Source organism: Mercenaria mercenaria, chromosome 11, assembly GCF_021730395.1.
Source record: "Mercenaria mercenaria strain notata chromosome 11, MADL_Memer_1, whole genome shotgun sequence".
In the NCBI taxonomy this organism is placed as follows: domain Eukaryota; kingdom Metazoa; phylum Mollusca; class Bivalvia; order Venerida; family Veneridae; genus Mercenaria; species Mercenaria mercenaria.
Window position 1 is genome coordinate 42,112,607 of NC_069371.1, and position 17,789 is coordinate 42,130,395.

The following is a 17,789-nucleotide window of genomic DNA, read 5'->3' on the forward strand; positions in this document are numbered from 1 at the left end:
AAATATACAAAGAAAAAAAATTTTTACCATCTGTAATTTAAGAAATATAATTTTGCATATGGCTACCCCACAAACAAGATTTTCACAAAAAAATGACGAAATACACAATGTCTCAAATATGGTCAAACTATGTTTAAGGAAAGCAACATTTTCTACATGCAACTATATATACTAACTGTTTAAGTTATAAAAAGACAGTTAAGATATCAAAATATTTAAAAATCTTCATTTCTTGTTGACATTGTAAGAGATCCTGGTCATCAGTGTCTTTGAAAAATTAGTGTGAATTTTGCCTATTAGAACTTCATAAAGAAGTTGTGTTTCAATGATACTGCAACAAGTTACATTCTTTGGACTGAATTGAACATTATGTCTTGTAAATTACATGTTTCTGATAAAATAGAGAAAGTCCTGACTGAAAACAAAAACCAAAATATTTTTTCCACAGCTGGAAAAATACTGAGCCAACTTCAGGCAAGTACAATGAATTTTGACCTCTTCTAAAGACAGAAAAATTCCTGAGTTTAGTACATGCATAATTATATATAATTATTTCACTGATAATCAGTGCAGATTAGAATTTCCTGTCTAAATGAAATGGTTACCTGTTTAGGGGGTAACGAGGCTCTGCCGAGTTAACACATATACAGTTACCCGAGAGCCGGATATTCCTATCAACATCGACAACCAGTGATAGAATTTTTTCTTGCATACCATATTCAAATAATAATAATAAAAAAAAAATGAATCAAATGACTTTCTTTTTAGAACTAGTTCTATATAGTAGCTAGTTCTGTATAGTAGTGTATTCATACAAAGTAAGTGAAACCAACATCCATAAACAGGAAAGACATCACAACATTTCGAAGACAAGTAACAAGATCTAGTTCCAGTTTTATTTTATCAGTTTCTGCCTAACTTTCTGTATTTTTTGATAAAATAGTGTTTCTTGAATTGAGAAATATACATCAATCATAGCACAACAGTCGTCTGACACCCCGAGGTGCAGGATAGAATTTCCATCACCAGCAAAAATACCGGAAATCTTGGTCTTGTATGCAAGAAAATTACATATTTGGCAGCATATGTTTGTTTTCCATAAAAGACTAAATCTTGGTTTTTATACACCAAGTAAAAATCATAATCAAAATGCAAATACTTCACAAATATACTAATCAGCATGTCATCAATGATGATTCAATTAATGTACTTTCTGAATCACAGATTATTCATACAAGTACCTATGTCTATGAAGGTACATTTGATGAAAAATACTGACAAAACTTGGGAACAGTTTCCTCTAGAACTTTTTTTGAGTTTGTTACTCTCGGTAAGCCATCACAGTTTACAGCTGTAAATGTATTTCTAAGTCCATCTTCACCTGAGCGCCTAAATATAACTTTCAGATGTTCAACACTCAAACCAGAGCCAGCAATGTTTTCTGCTGTAGGACGTTTGCATATCCCCTTGCTTATTAATGGATCAAAGGAGCGCAGATTTTTCGATTTTTCACAATTGAACAGTAAAGAATTTTTCACAGCCACAGGAGAAAAACTGAAGTTTAGGAGATCAGACACTTCACATAGTTTTAGAAGATGTCCAAGAGCCTCAACATCAGCCTCTGCATTGTGGGCATTGTATGTCATACCAAGATGTTGTCGTGCAAGGTCTTCCTGTTTTAATGACTCTCCAGGGTACTTCTTTCTAAACACAGACAAACTATCGACAAAGCCAAATACTGATTTGAAAAAGACATCTGTGGTTTTGGTTTTCTGTACAGCTGTCATGAGAATTGGAAAGTCAAATCTCCTTCCGTTATGAGCAATGAGAAACACATTGGAAAACTGGTCAAGCCACCTGCACAGCTTCTCAATGGCAGACTGAATATGAATAGACTCTACCAGATTTCCATTCACAACTATATCGCCGTTGTCATCAACACATATTCCAGTTACCCTTTGGGCTTCAGATGTAACTGCCATCTTTGGTTTTGTGTAAACTGCAAACTGGGCACCAGACTTTACCTCCACTGCTGCCAGCTGTGTGATGTGCGGCATAACAGAACCACGTACTGAAGCAAACAATGTGAATGATCAGTACAGAAAACTTGAAGAATTAATTTATCGAGGAGATTTGTTTGGTACAGTGCAAGATCCGAATTTTTCAGTGAGTGAACACCAGACGCAATATTTGCACAGTAGTGTAACCGCAAGATTTAATGTACACCAGTGAAATATTTCTTATCTTGCATGTAAAACAAAAAGTTTTCTTTTTTCTGTTTAAAATTGTCTTTCCAGTGATAGAAAATATTGTGATAAACAAAAAGAAGGTATATGTATTTGTTAGAGTATTGCAATACTGACCAGCAGACTGAATTTAGAATAATATTGACAAGAAAGAGAAAGTGCTGTATCTGTTTAAAATTTTTGTTCTTACTCAGGTCTGTAGTTTCCAGGTCTATGGCTATGATTGTAGGTTGTCCAATTTCAACTTTCACGGGTTTGAAATTGCCACGCGGGACAGCATCTGGAAGTTTCTCAATATCAACACTGGAGGAATGGCCAACTTCTGCAATGCACAATATAATTTCAACAAAAACCTTAACCACAATATTTAGATCTACAATGCAGCATTTTAAAAAAGTCTAAGACTCATGTACGAATTTTACTTTTTTGGAGCACATGCTATCTGGTATTGCAACAGACAATGAATAACTTGTCGAACTTGGTTATCACATAATACTCTTACATGCACATAGACAGGGATTCAAACCCAGGTCGCCTCTTTGAGAAGTAATTACACAGTATGATACAAGCAAACATATTTCAGTTATTTTACCAAGATAAAAAACTTACCAGATTGATATGAAACACCTTCTAAGGCTTCAAGAGCTCCCTGGTTAATCGAACGCTCCTGTTTCAGAACAAGTCTGCGCCTTTTAACTGATGGAAGTTGTTGGCGTTGCTGCTTCTGTAGACGTCGCTTGAGACATTTATCTGCGTACTTTATGGTATGACTTCCAGGTGACAATCCAAGGTTCATATTGGTCTGAAAATTTAAATACATATATGTGTTTTCTTTTCCATGGTTTATATCTTTACTAGTGCATTATAATAATACAGTAATGTATAATGTAATTGGAAAGCTAGGTGATTGCTTAATTTAAACCTATAAAAGCCTTTATAAACAAGGGCTGGCTGTAAGACAACAGACTCAACTTTTCTCAGTGCTCGACTTTGATCTTTGCCAATAACCGACGCGAGTGCAACAGCTCTAGTTTTTCTTCGAAAAGCAGAGCAAGCAATGTAATCTTGTTATCACTTATATTAAAAGTATTAATATCATGAGCAAGTAATAAACAAGAAAAATATCAACATACCATAACATCTGTAGAACTGCAACCAAAGTGGCCTAGTACCGAAGATCAACTGTGTAACAGTAAACGAACAGCAGTCAACTGTTGAACAGAAACAATGTAAACTTTGAACAAGCTAAAAAAAAACAATTCTTCAGTTGTCGTGAAATATAATAAACTGGTTTTATCACATGTTTGACGTCACGGGAGTGTAATGAAGCGATTAAATAAAAATGATAATACACTAGTGTAATAAAGCTTTGACGTTGACGTCATTTATAGTAAAAGTGACGTCGGTCAAACTGTTTTGTTTATATAGTAAAAGAAAGTCGATTTTTTTATGTTTCGATAAGAAAGGTTAACATGTGATAAAAAGAATATTACATTTGTGACTTTCCATATTGAATTTATTAAACGAGTTGAATAAAATTAATAAAATGCTCGGCAGAGCCCCGCATTTTATAACTTTATTCAACTGGTTTAATAAATTCAATATGAAAAGACACTTGTGTAATATCCTCTATTTATAAACTAATCAGTTCATGTAACATTCTGGACATTTAAGTGGAAGAGTGAAATAAAACTTTAACAAAAACTGAAAAATTATGAACAATAACAACAGAACTAAATCAAAACAATAATAAAGTCTTAACAGTTTATATTTTGGAATTACCTCTGGTATATAGTGTCTACCGTCATTAATATAAGAGGCTGTGGCATGCACTCTGTAGTCAAGGGATTTAGAATGTCCATAGTGGTGTGATTTGGGTGCTCGGAGGCTGACTTCTTTGTTGGCATGCTCACACTGCTGACTGGATCCTAAATCAGCATATTGCCGTGCATTTGCTACCAATGGGTCAAATATTTGCTGAAGTTTTTCACGAAGAGTGTCATCCTTCAGTGATCTTTTGAACGGTAGACTTTTGTGTATATACACTTCACCAGGCTTTCGTTTGAATACACAAAACCTCTCATTGCACAATGAATGATCTCCAAACTGGTGGGGAATTAGAGCCTTCAAATTCTCACGTAAAGCCTCACTATCACCCTGATTTCTGGCAAATGCATATTTCAAGCATTTCTCTATATGAATAATAACAGTCTTACTTAAAATAGCCGCCAATTTTAATTTGCCACGGACAATAATTGGCAAAAACGTCAAGTACTTCTACAAAGACTTTGAACTTTAAAATAGTACTGAATGATAGCCCATATCTACCATATACCAGCCAACAACTTTCATCATTCTAGTCTTATTATTTTAATAAATATTGCTATTATAATATTCTGTTTCCCATGGGAATTGGCCGATTTCCTATGGGAAACGGTCATTTCCCATGGGAAAATGGCTTTCCCATGGGACGGCGTCTTCCCATCTTGTTGAATAGCGAACAGCGCAGACCATGATCAGGCTGCACGGATATATGATCTACAATGGTCCAGTTTTTTTTAAATCAACAGTTAACCTTTAGCCTGTTGGCGGCAAGTGATAATGTCTTTGCCTTTGTGGCCAGTGCAGAACAAGATCAGCCTGCACATCCGTGAAGGCTGATCATGGTCTGTACTGTTCGCTATTCAGTCAGTAAATTTTCCATGAACACTCCTTTAAATAATAAATGGTACTGCCCGAACGGAATGATGGATCAGTCCATTTTAGAAATTTTTCAGGGTAAGGGTTAATCAACACTGACATGAGACGTAAACACATAATATATTACATGACAGACTCTTTGCTGTTATACTTATGTCGCCGACCTCGCCAGCCGGTAGATTGAGTAATGACAACTCAAGTCGGGGTTCTAATGATATGTATTTGACGACAGATACGATCCTGCAACTCTATATATATATAATTTAGCATAAAATGGCTATGCCTTGTTTACACTTTTGAATATGACGGTGTGGTTGTGATTGGTTATTGATTCATGCAAATGAATGTAAGTAGAAGATTAATCGAACACAGATATGAGATTAAAGGTCTAAAGGTAGTAAATTCTACGTAATATGACTATTTTGGTCTACTGATTACAGCTACTATATTAACTAACGGAACTGTATAAGGTGTTTTCGACTAAGTATAAAGACTAAAATCTTTCTATTTAGCACTAACTAAACAAACCAAATCTATAAAAATAGTTGTAGCTTTGGCACGAAACGTGTATAAACAAAGGTATTAAATACAACACACTCTATGACACTAACAATAAGAAAAGCACTTGAAGACTTTATTGCGTATACACGTGATTTATTTTATATACCATATTATTATGAAACATTGTATTTTTCTTTTTATTCTGGCAGGTAAAAGTCAACCAATTTTCCAAAGCGTACGCAAGTTTATTTAAATATTGTCGGAAATTTCTGAAATGCTCTTGAATGTCTCCCACCCAGCTAAGAGGCCTGTACTGTTTTTTTTTCATGAAAGACGGATTCGCGTGTATCGGTGCTATACACATGACACGTTGAAGAACAGGCTGTTTATTCGCTAAGAGCTAGGGCATGCCTGTTCTTAGGATTTTCTCTCACCCTGTCCATCTGATTAGATCGCTCTGTTTCTGTTCTGGTAGAGGATGGCTTTTGAGCATTGATTGGTTGTCTTCCTTCGTATGTAAAGCACCTTTGAACGTGTTTTTCATGAAAAAGGTGCTTATAAGTAAGGTATAATATATTATATAATACCGGTATCTATCACAACTACAAACAACCCTTTTGAAGGGCAATCATATCAGAGAGGAGAAATGTACGTCAATTCACATACAAAAATTTCCACTTCGAGTTTGGTCTTTCATGTGGCGCTGCTCAAAAAACGGTCACATTGTACAAATGCTAGCTTGCAGATTTTCGTTAATTTCAACGACATTATGGCTTCAGAAGCATGCATACGGAATATGGCCAGTAATGAAGCCTAATTACATAAAGTATTGAAGTAGCAGAAAGTGTTAAAGCTATTAAGTTTCAGAGTGTTTTGTTTACATTACAGGAAGCACGACATCAATTCATATACTACACAACAAATGTTACGTCGTATAAGTTCTTAAAGGGCAGAGCAATGACTTTGTATTTGTATTGTATATTTTCCATACTTATTTTGTGCCAGTTTCGACGGGTCGGTGTTACGATAAGATTTTTGCTCTAAAAACAACGAAAAAGACCGAAGCTTTCGAATCCCATGGAAACTTTTAATCTTTTTTTCTGTGCGAGCAATTGTAATTGCACTGGCAAGTTGAGAAACTGCGTTTGCAATACATAGACCCAAAGCTATTTTTTTCTGATGAAAGTTTTTTCTTATGTGCGCTACTGGTCAACGGTATACTAGTATATGTACTTATAGATCTGTCAGTCTCAGTAAGGTGGAAAATAAGCATAATTAACGGGCCACCGACTAGCTCCTCTTGTCATATAGTTAGAATAATCAAGCATGTTTGTTAGACCGGAAGTCAATGCTTTACGTCATTTATCCAGGTGACACAACAACTCATTTTTTATTCGAAATACAAGGTACCGGTATATTAATTGCATAAATAGGATAATGCTTTTGGGGTTTAGTCTTTATGGTATTAAGTATACAGAAAACACTTAAATGTACAAAGCGGTCAATTACTCCTGTATTCCATAATAAGTTACATACTAGGATAAAAAGTAACAGTTTTATATCCACATTCACGTTGAATAATATTCTTATTTTACCTTGTTTCTGAGATATAGATCTATTTCACGTAAGTATATCTTCATAAGGACTACATGTATGTTGAAATCTTCACTGATTTCGTGTTGTTCGTTTTGGTAACATTTTATTTTGTTAGATAACTGGACATTGTTTAAACTCTTTTTTAATATGATAAGTGATACAAAATATACTTTTATACATACTAGAAAATTAGATTCCGAAATAAAGCAGCAGTTGAAAGGCTAAATGGTTTTCCATCGAATATGAAAACGCGATTGATAAAAACAAAACTATAGAAACTTTAAGGTATCACTAAAATAGTTATCATTCACTGGTTGAATGTTGTTCTTTATTAATTACAGATTATTTATTAAATAAGGAACTGATCTGAATTCAATCCTATTTCGTTTTATGGGTTGTTTTGAAGTTAAAACATTTGCATTTTAAATCTTTAGGCCATACGGAAGACTAAAAATAAAATTACGCGCCATGAAATGGGGCAAACGCAACATGAAATTAAACATCCTAATAATTATTAGTTTTGTACTATAAGTATTTATTGGAGATAAAGAACAATACAAATTAAATTTCACGTTCCTAGTTCTAATTATCGAGTTATCAGATATGAAAATGGTGTTTCAGAGATTGTTTGTAGCATTATCTATATATGTATGTGACATTTGATATAATTATATTTGCAAGTATCAGTTTCTTGTAAGAGCCTAGAGAAAATGCAAATAGATAGACTAAGTCCTGTGAAACTATATATATTTTTGAATATATATGCATTATATCAGAGTTTCAGACTTTAAATAGATGATACAAATGTATTGTTGTTTGTTCTTCACGAAATGCTAGCTGATGTTATTGCAAGAGAAGGCAGTGTGGTTTTCTTGAAATAGTAAAATTTCGTAACTCGTAATGAATTTTGTTTATATTTCAGACGTTAATACATTAGCCAAAATGGTCACGGTACAACTCTGGTTTCTGTTACTATGTGTAGTGCGCGTGTTTGGCGGTCGTCTAGAACAGTTAGAGGAAAGAGTGATGGCGATTCAAACTTTGACCTTTCAGGTAAACACAACATTTCACCATTTCGGTCAGCTCCTTGATCGCAATGTCACTATAAATTGGTCAAGAAATAAATAATATCCACATATTTGTAAATTGCGTATTTACATTTTATAATTCTTTACATCAAAATAACGACGCGTTCGTTTTTTTCTACTTTTCATTTGTTGAATTCAATACTAGTAACTTTAATTTCTTTTTTGAGGCTTGTTGCTTTGTAGCTTGGAATATGATACGAATAAATGTTGCCCGTTGTTGATTGGTGGGCAAGTTACATAATCTATTTTCTCAATGTAAAGATCTACAATACCGTTTGAGGTCAATTGATGGCGATAATATTTTATAATTGTTGATTAAGGTTTAGCAGTATCATCAAACCACAGAAATATTTGGTAAACGAACAAAACTTAATCAACAACATACCTATCAAATATCTGTTTACCGTACTATCCCGTATGACTGGATACTTACAATATTCTAAAAAAGTTGTCCCCCTTTAAAAAATGAATGTTATTTCTAGAGAAATAAAAATAAACAATAGCTTGGGACATTATTGCAAATGCATGAAATCAACGATAGGTAACAGTACTTTACCGGCATTCAATGCATATATCTGTAAATTGACATTCGAGTAAAATACAAGTTTCAAATGTTGTTCAATTTTCATTTAAAACAACTCTTTCTTTCTATGATTTAGTATTGTTTGAAATTTGTTCTCTCTTCAAAATATCAGCATTTTATATTCGTAATGTACGAGTTTCCTGGTCATAATATCCGTATGTCTCCCAAAACATATTGGCATATTGTTTTAGAAAAGGCCTTACCTTTACATCATAATTACAATACAAGCGCCACTCAGCTTTTGGTTACTTTTTAGCAAAACTTGATTTAATTAATTGAGTAGTTGTATTTGCAGGATATAAGTATGCTAAGAGAGTCCGTTGATAGAAACTATGGAGAAGTACAACGGCTAACCGAGTTTATCAACACCACTCTGTCACAGGTCATACAGACAGCAAAACCAGTATCAACAACAACGCAAGATCAGAAAGATGGAACATGGAGTCCGGAGGGAAATGAAATGAAATCGGACTTGATCAGGCTAAAACGAGCTTTTAGGGATCAAAAATCGTCAGTTCAGGCTTTGCATTCAGAGTTAGACGATAAATTAGAAAATCTTAGGAATGACCTGATATTGCAGGGGAGGGAAACTCTTAATAAAACCGAGGGGCAAGCTAAAGAAATTCTTGAAAAAGTTATGGAGACAATGGACACAGTGAGCTCGGTATGGTCTATCGCAACAGACACTATAGGTGGCATTACAGAAATACAAAAAAAACTGAATTCAACTGCCGATAATATTACAAATACAATAAAGCGTGCATTGATGAACACAAAGAAACTAGATAATCTAATCGAGGCAAGTGGTCGTTTTAGTGAGGAATGTGTCTTGAAGATGAAACAAATTGAAGATAAGCGCAAACAAGAGACTGAGGGTTTAAAAGATGACATAAAGAACACTTGCTCTGTAGTTTCAAATAACTATCAAAATATAATTGATTTACTATTTACACTTCGTCATAGCACAGATATACGATTGATAGGCTATTCTCCATCTTCCGGTCGTCTTGAAGTATTTCTTTATGGCAAATGGGGTACAGTTTGTGATGATGGTTTTGAGATAAATGCGGCCAAGGTTGTCTGCAGAATGCTGGGATATAGACGAGGCGAAAAGCATGGTTTAGCATATTATGGGCGAGGAACTGGTCCTATACTTCTTGATGATGTCAGATGTACTGGTAACGAACATATCTTATTTGATTGTGAGATTGATTACGATACGAGCGATTGTGGACATAACGAGGATGTTGGAGTGTCATGTTACAGATAAACATGGTACGTCTAATACGAAATACCTGTTATAGTATCATTTTCGTAAGGAAAGTCAGTATATTAAAACGTGTCGATTGTTGTACAGAAGTCTGCTGTAATATTGATTTTATATATTAATGCTATTTTTTGAACGCGCTAATAGGCACCACTTCTGTAGAAGAACATCACTAAGACAGAAATTCGTTTGATGTACATAGTTTGTTGTTGTGAGGTTGATATAGTAAGAAACTGATCTACTTTGAAAGCAATTGTTTGCATAGAAGGGAGCAGATTGTTGCACAGTTAGTTTATTTCTCTCGATTCTCAGAATGTCATTTTTTAACTCTTTGCCCATGGAAGGTTAGTTTTAAACCATTGACCAACTTTTTATTTATTGAGGTTATGAATATCTACACGACAGAAGTGATTTGCGAAAGCTGAAGCTACAGATATTAAATGAAATAGAGCTATTCTTTATATTAATATGATGAGTGCATAGCGCGGGAGAAAGCCATATTTACGAAAACGAATACAATTTTTTTTTTCATGCTAATTGATGAAAATCAAACAAAAGGAATAAACAAAACATTGTATCTTTAGTATGTTTAGTGTGTTATTGTAAATGTTTCACTTACAAAACACAGTAAACACTGAATGGATTTAACTATTGAACTTCAATTGTAGTAAATTAAACAGCAGTAAGATCATTGACACATAAGCTTAGATTTAAACATGATTTATATACTTGTATGCACGAGCTCATGAAAAGTTCTTTAAGAAATTGTTAGACACAACCTGAATTTATATATGGTGATCTTTGTAGAAAATTTAAAAATTATATTCAGCATTATAATGTCATTAAATATTTGATAAAAATTCAACATGCAAATAAAAACATAATATATTATGAGTTTATGATGGGCTTATAATAATTATAAGAATTTGTTGTGTACATTAGATTTTTATGATGATTAGCTGAAAGAAAATGTTCGTAATGTCATGAATATTTTACTTAATGCTTTTGTTGTACATTGTACACGTACCATTACCTTGTTTGCTTTGTGTAAATGAGATTAAACCGAAATGTAAAAGAAGGACAAAATTTACAAAAATACTTTTCCGAGCTGTTAACCTTTATTTCGTTTTTGAATTTGAAATATACGCAAATATTTTCTAAACATGGCGGAATAATTATAGTAGTATGGATTGTACACTACGCATTATAATGTCTCTATGTATATTTGTCAGTATGCTTCTTAGACATGTTTTCTTAATGTCACTGTTCACCGCATATTATACTTTGCTTGTCCTCATCGGCTTCTTACTCTATTTGAATATAAATATATTACGAAGTATATAATAAACACTTATATATTCTTCTCTTATGTTTCCTATATGACTTTGGTTGTAGGTGTCGACATTTACTGGTCTAGCAGACTCTGTCATAACAGAATAAAAATATGCAATAAACGATTGTTCAGACGAATATGTCACACGTACATGCAGAGCATTGAGAAACATAGCATCATCAACAAAAAGAAATAGAATAGAATAGAATTGAGCATAATAGAATAGAATAATTTCCAATAATAATAATATCTTTCGGATCTATGCAAATCCGCCCCAACCGCACCCTCATCCCCAATCCTAATATCCCTTTCGGACGCTTGTCCCCACCCCGAAAACAACAACAACAAACACACAGCAAAAAACGACCACCACACCCCCCCCCCCCCCCCCCCCCAAAAAAAAAAAAATTAAAATCACACGCACCTTATATGGAACATCCAATAACGATATATCCTTAATAATTATTATGAAAAATGACTTCGTTTAAGTTGATAGAGTCGAGGACTGCAATAGCACATTACACCCTATTGTTCACAATTCATTTTAAAGACCGATCATTGTGCTTTGTTTAACCGTAATTTTCACACTAACGAATTCGTCACACGTGTGAACATTTCGCATGAATTCCTCACACATTGCGTGACAAATACGTACGAATATGTCTAAAGTAGGCATTGTGAAATTTTCGAGCCCCGTTTTTTAATCACCTCTTAGCACCCACGAAATTTGCACAAATATGTCATACATGTGTGAGGAATTCGTACGAATTTTCACACATGTGACGAATTTGTGTGTGAAAAATACGGTTCAACAGAGGGTCTGTGTGAATTAAGCAGAATAACAGAAAATCAGAACAACTCAAGCAGAAGAGCAGTATGGCAGAATAACTCCAGCAGAATAGTAGAACGACGAATTTCAAGGGCATATTTGGGGGGAGAGGGATCAAGGTCAAAAGTGAACATCTTGGCGAGAAAGTGGACACCATGGAATTTGTGTGTGTGTGTGTGTGTGTGTGTGTGTGTGTTGGAGGGGGGTGAGGTGGTTAAAGTTAGCAGAATAGCAGAATGACAAATTTCAAGGGCATATTTAGGGTTGGGGGGGGGGGGGCGGAGGATGGGGTTCAAGGTCGAAAGTGAACATCTTGGCAAGTTGTTCTCCTATTGACCAGCAACCACTTTTATATTTTCAGAAAAAAAATAATTAAAACAAGAAACAAACAAAAACAATCATGAAAAATAAAATGCCGGTGCCGGGATTCGAAGGCCAGACCATTACATATTCAGTCCAGTGTGCTAACCACTGTGCCACTGCGGAAATTCAAATTTTTATATCAAATTACGTACATATATGTATAAACCTACTATGTATACGCCACAATGGTGTATTTTTCTGGAGCTGTCGGCATTCGCGTCGCAATCGGCTGCTTCGGATATTCGGCTCTTATACCACAACCGTTCGTATGCCACACCTCGAATACATGCCGAACGAGTCCGATGGCAAGGCTGCGCCCATTTTTTTTTATGATTCCCGAAACTAGTAAAAAAATTTTTTCGCAACCCTTCCGCAAAGCATCGGGCTGTAAGTGGACGACAGGTCTCTTTGTTAACATTTTTGCCAAGTCATTCTATAATCCCACTTTGCATGGCAAAGCAATACCCCAGACACCAACAACACCATCTTATATAGTGAAAATCAACAAAGTTCAAAGCGCACTGTGCTCTTAGCCTTTATGCTATAGACCTGGGTTATTTGCAAACCAATACGTGAATCATGAAGTAATTGACCGGACACGAAATTCGACGGGCAGAAGTATCAGTGTCAAAGGATTATCAAAATATTGATTGCTGAAAAATAGGACATTTTACCCCTGTGACCTTGACCTTTGATCCAATGAACCAAAATTATGCTTGGGTCATCTACTCAATATGTTCTGTAATCCGGGAAAAATGCGGCTCTATCAAACATAGCAAAACCAATATGCCTCCATGATCTGTGTAAGTGACTAGGAATGTGTGAAATGCTCGTATGAACAATATTTTTACATATGTTTTTCTACGTTTTTTGACTCGTGAAGTATACGTTTCTGCTTTGGGGGCGGTGGGTATAGGTACAGAACTAATTTTACACAAATGTGTGACATATTCTTACGTATTTGTCACACACTGTGTTAGGAATTCGAACGATTTTTTCACATATGTGACGAATTTGTATGTGTGAAAATTACGGTTCAACAGTGCTTTATACAGGGTACGAAGTCATATGCTTCTCCAGGAAACTTTGAATTGATTTGCATTTCTATTATTTGGTTTATCGGTCTATTAGGAAAAAGTGGCGAAGCAAAAATGTTTGAAATTTTAAATAGCATTTTTCACGTATCACCATTACGCATTCGTATTCTGTCATCATGTTTTTGTATATTGACATTGAAGTCCGAAATACCATGACCGTGTAATTACGAAAGACGATACGCAACGATATGATAGCTATACACGATAGTGTGATGGCGAAGCGTGAACGGGCGATTGCGTTGCGCAAATGTGCAGTAGGTGTGACCATCTTACTTTGAATGATAACCAGGACGAGACAAGGTGTCGCGCGCAAAACCCACGCCATAAGCTGAAAGGTCAAGGACACCTTTGGAAGTTATAGGTAAACTAATGGTGACAATATAGCTTTCTTGTGTGGTCTTTAACGTCCTTATCAATTGAAACATTTTGAAATCGATTAATACAACTGATCATCACGAGGACACGAGGAAACACAGGCAATACCCAGGTCCGTAACTGAAAGGTTGAAATCACATTTAGACTGTTAAATGCTTGTATGTTATATTGTGTATGCTGTGTCCTGATATGTCAACGATAGAGACAATGCCAAGTGGAAAGAAGTGCTCTAAATGAATTCTTCATACACGAATTCCTCGCCAGTGAAGAGTTCATGCGAATATTTCACAAAAATTGTACAAATATGTCACAAATTTGTGACTTTATGTTTCACATCTATACCCCTATAAAATCAAAAACGTCACATTTCTAATTTGTGATATTTTTGGCCTTATTTGTAACAAGTGTGTGATGAATTCTCACGAATTCTTTACGTGTGAGGAATTCGTTTCTGTGAAATTTACGGCGTAAACGAAATGCTAAAGAAGCACATCTGTACTTGAACTTATTTCTGACTTTATGAAGTATAGTCTGTTCATATAGCGTTCCCATTTTTCAACATTCCATGAAAACGAAATTTTGTTTGCAAATCAAAATGTCAGCAAAACCTACAGAGAAGTTTACAGGATATATAGATATGTGTTTACCGTGAAAGTTTTATAATGTATTATTCAAACAGCAACGCGCAATATCTGGGACATTTTACATTGAATCATGATATTCATGGAAATATATGTTTCTTTATTCTGACTATTATGCAAGGAAGTGAATAATTATGTGTATTACTAGTGGTTCCCTTTATGAAATTTTGTTCGTTACAACTTAAACACGTTTGCTAATTTTTCATATATATATTTTTTGTTATAAACCTCTGCCAAAGCACATATAAAAGCGTATTATTAATATACAGATATGTATCAATGTTCTGTAACTCTATTCCTTCAAGTAGGGGGATGCTATATAAAATGCAATAAAACTGTAAGCATTGATACAAAAATTGATACAGGGAAAAACTTTTTATTATCTTTAGTGAAATATATCTTTTATTAATCATAAGAACTATGATATCATTTTGTTTCATTTGTTTTGAGATTCAGAATACCTTTCCAAAATCGATGGGATGTTAGCAGTTAGCAGGTACAGCAGTTAACTGATACAACACTAGCAGTTAGAGAAGTTAATAAGTACAACAGCGATCATGGATGATGAAATAAACAAGTAATCCTAATAGTGATCGTGGTGATTTAATAATAAGCAAGAAGAAAGAAGAATTCGGCCATGAATTTTCGAAAATATCATGTAATTACCGCCCCTGATTTTATGTCATTAAAACCACTGTAGGAAATGTCCATTTGTATAGAAGTATAAAATAGTTTCGTATTTTTGCCCGGACACTATTTTTATATAAAACTCATAGATGAATTTTACATGTACAAATATTCAATTGTTAAGTTACCATGATGATAGTTGAACAAAGGAGAGGAGAAAATGATATAAATTGCACGGAAAGGCAATCAACCGAGTGAACGGGTATCAAAGTCGGCCCTGAACGGATATTCTTGATTTTTCTTGGCGGCGTCCAGTCCCGTAACAGTAGAAGAACCCGGGATCAAAGCGGGCGGGCGATGTAGAAAGGGTGGATGCCCAACACGCCCAGGTGGTAGTCATTCTGGGTAAACTCTTGTTTTCGAGCAAGGATGGACCGATGTGTTTGGCCAGGAATATACTTTAAAACGTCTTTTTTTGCCTCCTGCAGTTGATTGCATGTGGTGGCCGTTGTAGAGGTGTTCGTGCATATGGACCCAGAATAGCGGCTACCCGGAAAAACTTTGGTTTTCTCGTAGGAGGGCATCAAAGTCGGCCCTGAACGGATACTTTCGCTTTTTCCTGGCGACGTCCAATCCCGTGACAGTAGAAGAAACCGGGATCAAGCCGGGTGGGCGATGGAGAGAGGGTGGATGCCCACCACGCCCAGGTGGTGGTCATCCTGGGAAAACTCTTGATTTCGAGCAAGGGTTGACCGTTTTGTTTGGCCAGAAATGCTTTAAAACGTATTTTTTTTGCCTCCTGCAGTTGATTGCATGGACGTAACCATAGAAAAATCACGGGTGCCATGTGGTGCCCGTTGTAGAGGGGTCAGTGCATATGGACCCAGCATAACGGCCACCCGGGAAATCTTTTGTTTTCTCGTAAGCGGGCATCAAAGTCGACCCTGAACGGATATTCTCGATTTTTCTTAGCGACGTCCAGTCCCGTGACAATAGAAGAACCCGGGGACCTACGGCGTATAGGTAATGATGATTGGCGTAGTGAAGTTAAGAAATAAACAGTAACACCACAGTAAATGTGAAATAAAATTAACTTATAGGCAGAAAATATGTTGGTATACATGATGAAGCAACTCTTTAAGGATTAAATTATTTTGAACTTCTTTCATGTTGGGTCAGAATTCCCAATCAACTATATCTTGACTCACTATAGTTAATCCTACCACCACTCATTCATAAATATCAGGCGGTCTCAGAACATTCCGTTTCTTGCAAACCATGTACGCAACTGGGGAATATTTCTCTTGCGACGATAAATTATGTAAACTTAGAAATCAAAGAAATCATTTAAGGTTTTGGTACTAGAATTGATAAAAATTTCGTTTTAATATTTGTCTTCTGTTATTTATCGATATGTATCATTTGAACACACGCCACAAGTGCTACGTATAGAAAAATATAAATTTAAACAAATACACGTGAACTGACTGATAGATCTTCACAAAACTTGGTCTGTACCATTCCTGTATTTGTCTCTCTCAGTGTTGTTCAAATGCTTTAAGGGGCAGTTAGAGGTTGTATGTACTTCTTACAAGATTTCTCAAACAGTCTGCTTGACCCCCTTTTTCGGACCGCCGGGGCAGAAAATATAATAGGGTTATTATAACAGTGGCTAGATCTGGGATTTTGTATTCGGCTGTCGTAGATTTTTGCCAGATCGTATCTTATGAAGCGCGCAAGCGCCGAGTGTGATGCGACCTTGTAAAATCCGCGAGAGCCGAATGCAAAATACTGTTATAATGCCTCTTTTATTACATAACTCTACCTTTTGGTTTGTTGTTTTGTTATTAAACGAACTCTTTCATGTTTCTCGATATTAAAATGGAACTAAACCAAGTTTTTATGCGCGCTATTTATAGCACTGTGTCAGGAAAACCCAGAGCATTAGCTATAGAAACATTTGAAATTCTGAACAATATTGCTCCACCTGTCTTTAATGATATTATTCAAGTTCATTCATGATGCTGGTTATAATTTTAGGTGTACCAACTTACTAGAAGTCCCCCGGATATCAACAAATAAATGGTAAAATTAGTTTTAGATATGCCTGTCCGGTTCTGTAGAACTCGCTTCCAGAAAATGTCAGGAAGACATCAAGCTTTTGCCAATTCAAAAGCCTGATTGCACATTGGAATGGCCAGGATTACATGTGTTCGATGTGTAAATTTACTTAGCAACCTGTTTTGCAGAATTGGACGACATTTTCTCAACGCCTTTTAGTTAATATTATGCTTGTACTCTTAGCTTTGTGCCTTTTACTTTTTTGTTTATTTTGTAGTTTACTTTGTTAAGTTGCTTAAGATGTATATGTATGCCCTGCTGCTTTAGTATGTATACGTTGTTTTCCTTTTTAGTTACTTTAGTATTATACCTTGCTGTCTGTTAATTAATATATAGAAACATGCTTGTCGTAATATGCTTTGAATGTGCTTTTGTCATTATAACATCATTTTATGCTATGTATTGTGTGTTACTGTAAAGGA

General features: G+C 35.2%; 2 protein-coding genes across 2 annotated transcripts; one reads left to right on the forward strand and one right to left on the reverse strand.

Moving 5' to 3' along the window:
- Positions 1 to 976: 976 nt before the first annotated feature.
- LOC123534232 (uncharacterized) lies at positions 977 to 4,448 on the reverse strand. Its single transcript, XM_053517253.1, has 5 exons — positions 4,029 to 4,448; positions 3,380 to 3,457; positions 2,856 to 3,048; positions 2,437 to 2,568; positions 977 to 2,071 (listed from the first exon to the last, which is right to left on the reverse strand). Exons 2-5 carry the CDS (start codon positions 3,380 to 3,382, stop codon positions 1,248 to 1,250), a joined length of 1,152 nt encoding a protein of 383 aa, XP_053373228.1. The 5' UTR covers positions 3,383 to 3,457; positions 4,029 to 4,448; the 3' UTR covers positions 977 to 1,247.
- Positions 4,449 to 6,978: 2,530 nt separating this feature from the next.
- LOC123532595 (uncharacterized) lies at positions 6,979 to 11,344 on the forward strand. The gene is made up of 3 exons (XM_045314058.2): positions 6,979 to 7,071; positions 7,966 to 8,096; positions 9,010 to 11,344. Exons 2-3 carry the CDS (start codon positions 7,986 to 7,988, stop codon positions 9,982 to 9,984), a joined length of 1,086 nt encoding a protein of 361 aa, XP_045169993.2. The 5' UTR covers positions 6,979 to 7,071; positions 7,966 to 7,985; the 3' UTR covers positions 9,985 to 11,344.
- The last annotated feature ends 6,445 nt before the right edge of the window (positions 11,345 to 17,789 follow it).

Bases quoted from the DNA above. Each gene is read 5' to 3' on its own strand.
- LOC123534232 (XM_053517253.1), bottom strand. The intron at 2,569-2,855 runs GTAAGTTTTTTA...TGTGCATTGCAG, and splicing joins AGGTGTTTCATATCAATCTG to AAGTTGGCCATTCCTCCAGT. The intron at 2,072-2,436 runs GTAAGAACAAAA...TGTTTGCTTCAG, and splicing joins CCTGGAAACTACAGACCTGA to TACGTGGTTCTGTTATGCCG.
- LOC123532595 (XM_045314058.2), top strand. From the start codon at position 7,986: ATGGTCACGGTACAACTCTGGTTTCTGTTACTATGTGTAGTGCGCGTG. The intron at 8,097-9,009 runs GTAAACACAACA...TTGTATTTGCAG, and splicing joins TTCAAACTTTGACCTTTCAG to GATATAAGTATGCTAAGAGA.